Raw genomic sequence first — 10,271 nt, forward strand, 5'->3', positions numbered from 1 at the left:
GGGAGGAGTGCTGTTGGAGGAGGAGGGGAGGAGTGCTGTTGGAGGAGGGGAGGAGTGCTGTTGGAGGAGGGGAGGAGTGCTGTTGGAGGAGGAGGAGGGGAGGAGTGCTGTTTGAGGAGGACGGGGAGGAGGAGTGCTGTTTGAGGAGGACGGGGAGGAGGAGTGCTGTTTGAGGAGGACGGGGAGGACTGCTGTAGGAGGGGAATGTGAGCCAAGCACAGACACCAAAGTATAATAATGAAACTTACTATATGCTGACAAAAATTTATAAAAAAACTTTAAAATCTGTCAGGTATTGATTGATATTCTGAAACACAGAACATATTATAAATAATCTCAGGGCATTTATTTATTAAAACGTTCTTTGGCAAACTTCATACTAACTCAAAGTTCAGTGTTTACATCCTGCCACTGATGTCACACCTGCATGAGGTCCACAAAAGCCACCTTTTAGACCAAACAGTGTGACCAGCACTCACAATGTGAGCCCCATGGTCAGCTTCTTCGTTCCTGGATGGACAAGCCACTGCTCTGACACAGATCAAAGCTTTACCTCTAAGTTACTGAAAAGGAGGCGGCTTCTGGAAAGTGTACTTCTAAGACAAACAGAACCACAAATGAATTTCTTAAGAAATGGCTATTCAGCCGGGCAGTGGTGGCGCACTCCTTTAATCCCAGCACTCGGGAGGCAGAGGCAGAGGGATCTCTGTGAGTTCGAGGCCAGCCTGGTCTGCAAGAGCTAGTTCCAGGACAGGCTCCAAAACAACAGCAAAACCCTGTCTTGGAAAACCACAAAGAAAAAACAAAACAATGGATAATTAGGAGAACACACACTGTTAAACAAAATTAGGAATGAAAGAAGCACAGATGCTTTCTCCCAGTCCAGCTGTTGATACTCTTCCAGTTTGATTCCGGGGCCTCTTCATTGGGTACAAAGCCTTCATTAGACATGAAGGATGTCTCTACTCATCTGCTCATCCTCCTAGCAGTTACTTTAATGATTCTTTCAGCTTTCTGAGGTAAGCTGTTGTCGGCAGTAAGCTTTGATACTCTGACCTGTTGCACCAAAGGGGTACGTTCATCCTAGCTGTCTTCACACACACACACACACACACACACACACACACAGAGACACACACACACAGAGACACACACACACAGAGAGACACACACACACCCGGGTTAACCTTTGGTCGCTGAAGTTCTGTGCTGAGCTGGGTCTCCGTGACGCTGCATTGCTACAGCAGAGAGGTTTCTCCGGTTTGAGTTGGAGCAACAAGGGAGCAGCTGTAGTTTCTTGACTCTGGCAGCCGTCGGGTCATAGTTGTTTCCATCCACACTGTACAGAAAATCTTCTGGAACTACTGACTGAATTAAAAACAGCCCTGAATTGTCTTTATTGTACATTTATCCACCCTTCATTTTATCTTGTTACAGTATTTTTGAAGCTCTGGATATATTCATGTTCTAGTTCAGGTACTCATTTCAGTGTCTACCTAGACTTCGGTCATCACTGGGGCATGAGTACACTGTCATGGCTACAGTCAGCTTCACATTTTATTCTGACTTTGGTTTGTCACACTGGATATTCCTGACCTAGTCTACAGATGAAGTGTGTTGGCATTCGGGGCGGTGGAAGAAACAAACAAACAAACAAACAAACAAACAAAAAATCTCTGGTAGCAAAAAACCCCAATCCAAACTAAAAGATGTACAATGTTAACTACACATATTTGGGCTTCTCCAACAAGAACCGAGGCACAGTTTCTTAGGACGCCTTTTGGCAAGCCATGGACGATACAGGAATAGATAGATAAGTGGCCCAAGTTAATAGCCAAGAAACAGAGAAAAGAAAACAAAGGAAGTCACAGGAAGGAGACAGAAATGTGGTCTTGTCTGGGTTAGAAGAGTTCGGGTCCACTGTGAGGAGTTGGTCTTACTGGCGGGAGTCCTTAAGGGACCTACGGTAGGAATATTGATGTTGAAGGTCAGTTGACACCAACTTTCCATTGCTCCAGCTAACGCCTTCATTCTGGGGCTCTAGCTCCTCTAAAGAGATGAGGGTGTGAGATGGTTCCACTGGATGGGCAAAAAAGGCAGAGTGCATGGCAGGAACACCAACAGGAAATAACAGTCTCTGGGAACTGCCTTCAGTAGTCGTGACAGGGAGGAGGGAACAGCATCCACAAAGTGTGGTCAGCAGGCACTGAGTCCAACCATCACATCTTCAGTGGACAGAGCTTCAGAGGGGCTGAGTTTCTTCCACCGTCATTGAAACTGACATTGAAAAAGGGCCGCAGGGGTCCAGCAAAGTCACACTCCGCGAAGGTGTAGATGAGGGAGCCGTGGTCAGTGATGTTATAGAAGGAGACAATGCCAGCCTCATAGTCTACAAAGACCCCAACTTGGCACGGAGGCACCTGCAGGTGGAGAGTGGTTTGGGGGATGGTGCCAGCCTCGTAATTGTCTTTGTTCCACAGCCAAATGGTCCAGAAGCCGTTCTCAGGACTGAGTGAGAACAGCCCCTTCCTCTGCACAGACTCTCGGCAAACTCCCAGATCCCAGGCCTCCTTTCCGGTCACGTCTACCTCCCAGTAAATCTTCCCAGAGGTGAATCTCTGGGCACCTAGCACCATGGGGTAATTATCGAATCTCTCCGCGTTTTCAGGCACATTCTGAAGGGTCTCTCCAAGCCTCACTTGTCTCCTGTCCTTTGGAATGATGAGCCATGGGTTGGCTGTGCTGCGGTCCAGAGTGATATGGACTGCGGAAAGAAGGTGATAGGTAAGCCCCGGTGGGGCCAGCAACTCTGCCTGCAGTGAGGGGATTCATGTGAACTCAAAGGGGAGGGGTGACCCTAAACCTCACTATGTGAGGAAAGACCCTCAGCAATCTTGGCTCTTCCTCCGATGGTGAGGAGACCTTACCTGTATGTCTTTGCTCCACCTGGCTTTTCCACATGCTACCATCCTGTGCTCCCCATGACCCTCATTGTCCCCTTACGTACGAGCCCACAGTTCCTAGAAGTCACCTCACCCCAACATGTCCTCAGCATCTTCTTCCGCCCTGGCACATGGCACGCATTTGTCAGGTCCGGGGAGGTAACATCTAACGTGTCCAGGTTAAAGGATCCACTCCTAGGGGAAAAGAAGAGTTTGAGAATCGTACTTGGCACTCCTGTCTTCTACCCCGGGCCCTAACAACATTCATCATGGACAACTCTGATAATTAAATTCAATACAAACTGACAAATACTCATGCATTTGATGTCCACGTGAAAGGAAAGAAACAACTTCAGAGTTCCACGTTCTAGGACACTCAAGGAAACCCCCATTCCTTCCCGAAGCCAGAGGTCACCACTAAGTCTGTCCTACACAGTTCTGCAGGCAGCAATCTAGGAGGCTGGGTTCTTCTGTGAAGAACCTGGAGTTCCCAGCACAATCAGATTGCCTCCCCGCCTTTTTTCTTTTTGGTTTGTTTGTGGAGGACTTTAATGTATAAAGATGATACAGTCTAACCACACTGAGAACTCATCAGCTGAGATGCCCTTTGGAGGCCAGAGAACGTTTCAGACAGGACCAGGCCTCTGAGAACAGGGCTGCCTCTCCTTACCTTTCTAGGACAATCCTCACCTCCTGAGGAGAGAAGAGACATAGAGTCAATTCTGGAGTTTCTGATCGCTCACTGTGACCTAACTCCCCAGGCACGTGCCATTACCCATGTTTCCTTGGGGCTGTGCTCTGCACCGTTCCCTTGAACCACAGGGGATTCCTGCAGACTCTTAGCAGAGAGGACAAGTGACTGCTCATAGAATATCTAGGATCCAACACAGCTGTAGTTAGGATACAGCCAGGGATTTAAAGACTGATTGAGAAAACAAGGGCTAGGTTCTTGGAGGAGGGGGGTTGACCATGGAGATGGAAGAAGAGGAAAATAAATAGCAAAACCCAACTGAAGCCCAGAGGCAGTTTCAGGGAGAGAATGAAAGGCTGAGGTAGGATATCCAGAATAGCTCCTTGCCATTTATGGGCTTGAGGAGTTCGGGGAGGAAGGGTCAGCTGGTTGGAAGCTTTGTCCTGTGCTTTGGCTAATCCTCTGCCATATTTAGAGGGAGCTTAGGTGGGAATATTCATTCCCAGAGAGTGACAGCCACAGTGTTGGAACTGACAGGCTCCTAGGCTCAGTCAACAGGCACTAGGGAGCCCAGTTCAGTGATGGGCAAGAAAAAGCCTCCCATGTCAAACCAATATGACCAGCTTTTCTGAACAAATCCCAGAGAAATGTCTGTTTGCATCTGACTGAAGGCACAGTGATGGAAGAGGGAGAAAGGCCATCTACTCCACAGTGTTCCAAAGTAGATGCAAGAAGGCTGTGGAATCTATGTGATCCTAAGAGCAGTATGTATGCATGTCATCTTAATCTCTGCCTCTACTACTTAAACATTTTACTTGACTTTCTCACTGTCTGTCAAGCCTCTGCTCCTTGGTTTCCTCATCCATGGGATGGGATCATGGTACCACTTACCTCAACCATAGTAAGCCGTCTGTGTGCTGTTTAGGACTCCACAGTTATCATTACGGGAAAAAATTAGAAAAAAATTGTAGCACCAATACATAATTTCTTAGTTAATGTGCTCTGGAAAAAAATTATTTTAAAGCTAACTTTATTTTGGGAAAAGAGTGAGTCCTATTTGCAGAAGCAGGACAAGCTAAAACGCAAGCAGGCGGCTCACAGAGAACACAAAGAATTAAACGCAGCAGCTCAGACTAACGTTAGGGCACACTCCTGTCCACCCTCCATGGCTTCACAAACGAGAAGCTGAGAGAGGAAGAAAAACCCATGACCTAACACTCTGGAGGGAAACGACACAGTTCATTTCAGTTTTATATTCTTTAAAACATGGCTGCTTGTCTAAGCACCAGAATGGATTTTCTCATTTAATTCTTTTTGAAAAAAGAAAGAAACCACTGGAGATACGCAGTACTACACCCCAGGGACGTGTGTTAGGGCGGTGCTCCAGCTCCCACACGTGGGCCACAGCAGCTTCCCAGGGATGTCTGTCTATTGCTTGCTACACGGAGCACTTTCTCCTGAAATGGAGGTCACTCCTGGGTACACAGTTCAGATATTTAAGAGTATCCCAAAGATTAAGGTGGTACTTGCTTTTAGAGTGGTTCCAGATAGCTCTGGCTACTTCGGAGCTGGTGCGGGGACAGGGGGTGGGGTGGGGTGGGGGTGGGGTCGTACTTGCAGTAGCTCCAGGTTAGAGCCACGGCTCCTCCGCTCCAGCTCTGTGATCAGTTCCTGCAGGGCCTGATTCTTCTCAGCTAGCTCAATCTCCTTCTCCCCCAGGACTCTGAGGTGCTCCCGCTCATCCTTCTCCAGCTTCTGCAGCTGCCTCTGCTCCTCCTTGGCCAGCAAGTTATTCTGGTGTACAAACTCCGAATGAATCCTCGACCTCTGTATGTCCACGTTCCTCTGCGGTGGCAAGGCAAGGACAGGAGCTTTACATTTTTATTTTTAATAAAATTTCCTAGGCTTTGGTGGGGAGGCGTTTCTGTTCCCTGGTCACCTATCCCTCTGTTCATGTCTAGGAACAGGCTCGAACGCACACACCCATACCGTGCACAGAGCGCGTTCTCCAGCGCCACACGACCTCTGGGACTATCAGGGAAACAGCGCTGTAAGCGGCACACTGGGCCGGAGCTGTAGTAAGTTACAGCTTGACAATTTCTGGCACCAACAGTCATTTTTCAACATTTCTTCCAAAACCCAGCAACACCCATGTGAGTCCTTTTATCTATCTCAACAAGTCACGAAGAGTAAACAAACCTGTTCCCATTTCCAGTAAGGCACTGTTCCTAAGCCCTGGGGCACAACAATGGCCCCCCAGAACGGGAGGGTCACCTCTCCCACCCCAGGATGACCTCTTTGCTGCCACAGTTGATTTGGTTTTAGCTAATCCCACTTCCTCTTTTGGGGTCTGTGATTGCTGTGAGCCCTTGCTTTTTTTGTCAGTTTCAAATGTATCCCATTTTCTACCAGCAAATTACCAACGTGACAGACTTTAATTCTTTATCAGACTTTGAACTAATAACCTGGTCGCCACTAAGCAGTCGCTGAATCAGGTGGGCATCCTACATCAGACTCACATAGATCTCTTCGAGCTGTTCCCCTCAGCCAGCCTTTGTCTAAAGGGCACAGCTGGGATACTCTCAGGATACCTCAGACCCAGAAACTACAGCGTTGATTCTGTTATCCCAAGAGTGTTATCCACTGAGACAGGTCAGAAGGAACGGAGTGGCCTTCTTACACTTTCTCCAGTAATTCTTGATCTTTGTGCCCGATTGGGGGACATCTCATCTGATTTCAAGTTTCTTCCTCCCTCCCTCCCTTCCTTAAATTCCTCTCTATCTAGGGATATAGTGTGGAGGGTTCTTGGGGAGTGACCCAGCCCTTGGAGAGGCACAGTTATGGTTAATGCTCGCTTGAGGTCAAGACCTGGGACCCAGCCCATCCTTGGCCTCTTGCCTTCCAGTCTGTTCTCTGCTTTGCAAGATCCATTTCCAGCTTCTCGGCCAATTCTTTCCCTTTCCTCAGTTTTTCTAAAGCCATGTGGAGCTTCTCCTGCAGGAAAAGGCGGTAGGTTAGTCACCAGCTAGAGACATGGAGGAGGGGGATGGGAAGACTTTGGGGAAAACCTAGTATGTCTTACAAAACAGAGTTACATTGACAGGGGGATGGGGTCTGGGTCATTCCATCTCTAGTTCACCAGGAAGCCAAAACACATGATCTGTGTAGTGGACTCATGGTAGCCTCAGCTCCTGAGAAATAAGCTTGTGTTTGATGTATAAGTTCCTCTCAGTGAACAAAGAAAATAACCACCATTCTGGGGAACAAAGCATCCTTCCTAGGCCATCTTTTTATACCCACATGTATCTCTGTGCTAGGGCCTCACCTGGTACACCTGAGCGGCCTCTTCGATAGGGACCTTGGTGTGGTCACGGTGTTTCCCAGACTGGGCACACACCCAGCAAAGGGCCTGCCCATCTTCCTCACAGAACACATGAAGCTTCTCTCCATGCTTTATGCAGCGGTCTTCCGGGCTGCCCTTCTTGGCATCCTGGGCTGTTTTTTTAAGGTTTTCTATCATGTTGGTTATATGTCGATTGGGCCTGAGGTTTTTGAGCAGAAAGCGTTGCCGGCACTCGGGACATGAACTGCCTCCATTTTTCCCAACCTCAGAAATGCATTCCTTGCAAAAGCTATGGCCACATTCGATGCTCACTGGCTCTGCCATGGGGTCCAGGCAGATGGCGCAGGTGACGTCCTCCCACATCCTTTCCACAGACATTTCTGAGGCTGTAGAATTCTAAGGAGTGCAGAGAGGGGGAGAGAGAAAATGAAAGTGTGCAAGACAAAAGCAAAAGCAAGACAAAACTAAAACTCCCCAGAATAATGCAATGGAAAACGCATGGGAGAATGACAGAATGACATGGAAGGGAGAAACGAGAGACGGCAAGAATATCAACCTGGTAACGGCAGCCTCTCCTCCACAGTCAGGCAGAAGGGGAAACTGAGTCTCCAGGAGAGGCACAGAAAATTGGCGGTGATAATGCTGTTACCACAAGTCCACCTTCATCACATCCTCCCTGCTAACCGTCAGGGTCCACACTTCTCCCACACACTTTCTCATCTCACACCTCCGCGTGCAGAGAAGTTAACCACAGCTATTTCCCGTATGCCATATTTACCAGGGACCAGCCACATTCCAGCCGGGTGCCACATGCTTATGTTAGTCTTCATTGATCCTGACTATAAGCACAGGAGTCGGGAATTCCACAGTTATTCATTACACAAGGCAGAGTGGTTGAATATGAGGGGCTGCGTATGTGGTAAGTAAACAACTGATACGCTAGACCATACAGCGTGTGTACCATTAGCTCCCCTACAGGCTCATGCACGTGTGCTTCAAGATGTGCATTCGTTAGCACACCGGCTAAGAGCACATTCCAGCCACGAGGGTTGCATTGTATGCATGCATGTATGTATGTATGATGTATGTATGCACTTACCTCCAGCAAGGCTTCTCAAGGGGCGGGGGTTTACCTGAGCTCCCCTCTGGGCTAGGTCACAGCCTGCTTCTCCCACCTTTACCAGCACCCTGCCTCGGCTCAGGCACCACTCCCCAGGGCCCTTCCAGGCCACTGGAAAGTCACTTTCTGAGCCCAGCCCCCACGGCAGGGCTGGAACTAGAGGACTCCGCAGAAGAGAAGCAGCACGTGGGCCCGCAGGTTGGGGTGGGAGACGCTGGGGGGAGGGGGCTCCCCGAATCTGGGGCGAAGGAGAGAGCCGTCCTACTTGGGCCGGGGATCCCAGCCTCACTCACCTTACCAGGATCCTCAGCATTAGCCACTGCTCTCAGCTTCGCTGCACAAGCCTGATCCCTAATTTCACTTTCAGTTTCCTCTCAGAGGCCTGTCTAGAAGGAAGAGGGTGGAGCAAGGGGAGGGCGGAGACTGGGCGGGGACTACGAGGAAAGAGGTCAGAGGTGCTAGAAGCCACCGTCAGCCAAGGGACAGGCGGAGGAAACTCAGTCCTGCGTTCTCTCTGAGTCCTCTCTGATGCTCTCTGCGTTCTCTCTGAGGCCACCTCGTCTCATTTCCCAGCACGTAACCTACAGGATACCGATCTGTTGTCTCGGACCCTGGTCTTCAGGTCACATCTGGGAGAAGAGGTCTGGATGGAGAGGAGTGAATCGTCATCTGCTTGCTACTCCCGGGAATGGATTCCTTCCCACAAGACCGGAAGTTCTTTAAAATCTGGGGTTTGAAAGATCCCGCCACTTTTTTATTAGCATATATTAATTGTACAGTGTACTATAATTAGTTCATTTCCTCTTGCTCTATCTTCCGATTTTTCTCCCCTCTTCTCACATAGTCTGGGGTGAAAAATTGATTCCTTATGATGTTAAGGTAGGTGTTGTCCCAGTGAAAGGAGTTGGGATTTGTGGGCATCGACTGCATTTATAACACGCTAAAAAAAATCGGTTTATTTTTTCTTAATATTTTTTATATTTAGAAAACATAAAAGCATCTCATGTTTTGAAATTTTTAGTCCTATTTAGGAGAGATTTTCTCAGGTGATATATACTGTCTAGATTGTGCTGCTGTAGTGGATTTGATTCCAGGAACACAAACAGCCCCAGCAAGCAGAATGAAAAACAGAGTCAGGCAAAGTGACTAAGAGAGCTGTAGACCCCAAAAGACCTGTTGTTGTTTCCTGCAGTCATCAGGCCAGAAAAGAACCTTATCCCCAGATAAGGCAGAGGAAGAGGCGGTGTCTATTTTGCTATATAACAGTAGATGGCGCTCTGTTTCTGTTTGCAGGCTGGATTGACACACCCACCCTAGGGTTCTGTTGGTAAGTGTGCACACAGGTTGACTAATACAATAGGTGTAGATAGCTGCCTCAACTCCCACATTGATAAATGTTTGAAGATCCAAACTATCACTCATTCCAAATTTTCTTCACTCACAGATAGTACTTTTATATTCCAGTCCTGTTCCGTCCCCCTCCCCCCGTTAGAATGACCCACGTCTTTATTTGGGAAGGTGTAATGCCATTGACACACATTACTGCCCAGCATATTGGCTGTTTAGTGAACTGAGGAGGAGTATTTTGGGTTTTGATTGTAGTCTCCACTGAGACTACTTTAATGTGTGTCAGTAGCCAAAGTTGTGCCTGGTGGTAGGGATAAGTCCACTCTGGCCAGGACAGGAAGGACATCCTCTGCCTAGTTCTAATTTAGTGACCTAAGAGGCTCCAAAGCAGGACCAGTCGGGAAGAGGAAGGGCTCACCAGGAGTGGGAGAGGCACAAGAGTGGTCCAGAGAGGGTCGCTCATTTTAACTGTGTATCAGAATTAGCCTCATAGATGAGGTGTTGGCTGGTTTCTGTGCCTGCAATAAAATGCCACGGGTGGAGTAATTCATAAAAACAAGTTTCTTGAGCCACCATGTGGTTGCTGGGAATTGAACTCAGGACTTTGAAAGAGCAGGCAATGCTCTTAACCTCTGAGTCATCTCTCCAGCCCCTATACATAATAAATAAATATTTTTAAAAAAAGTTTCTTTTTTATGGTTGTGGAGGGCAGGAAGTCCGAGATACGGCTACAGCAGGTTTGCCGCCCTGCACCTGCTCTCTTCTTTAGACGGGGCCTTCTCTTTGGATCTGGATTCTAAGCCACAGCTTCGTTTCTTGTTGTAATCA

The 10,271-nt window shown here is 48.2% G+C and overlaps 1 protein-coding gene across 2 annotated transcripts; it reads right to left on the reverse strand.

The window, feature by feature from the left end:
• Nucleotides 1-1,369: 1,369 nt before the first annotated feature.
• Trim21 (tripartite motif containing 21) lies at nt 1,370-8,695 on the reverse strand. 2 transcript variants are annotated; one of them, XM_005368827.3, is made up of 7 exons: nt 8,390-8,693; nt 6,959-7,372; nt 6,532-6,627; nt 5,248-5,478; nt 3,613-3,635; nt 3,037-3,137; nt 1,370-2,764 (listed from the first exon to the last, which is right to left on the reverse strand). In XM_005368827.3, the coding sequence occupies exons 2-7, from the start codon at nt 7,352-7,354 to the stop codon at nt 2,220-2,222; spliced, it is 1,392 nt and encodes a 463-aa protein (XP_005368884.1). In that variant the 5' UTR covers nt 7,355-7,372; nt 8,390-8,693; the 3' UTR covers nt 1,370-2,219. The 2 variants fall into 2 exon arrangements, with proteins under 2 accessions (XP_005368884.1, XP_026645929.1); XM_026790128.1 differs by lacking the exon at nt 6,532-6,627 and having other exon boundaries at nt 8,390-8,695.
• Nucleotides 8,696-10,271: the final 1,576 nt, after the last annotated feature.

The sequence above is a fragment of the Microtus ochrogaster genome, unplaced genomic scaffold (assembly GCF_000317375.1).
Source record: "Microtus ochrogaster isolate Prairie Vole_2 unplaced genomic scaffold, MicOch1.0 UNK41, whole genome shotgun sequence".
Classification (NCBI taxonomy): domain Eukaryota; kingdom Metazoa; phylum Chordata; class Mammalia; order Rodentia; family Cricetidae; genus Microtus; species Microtus ochrogaster.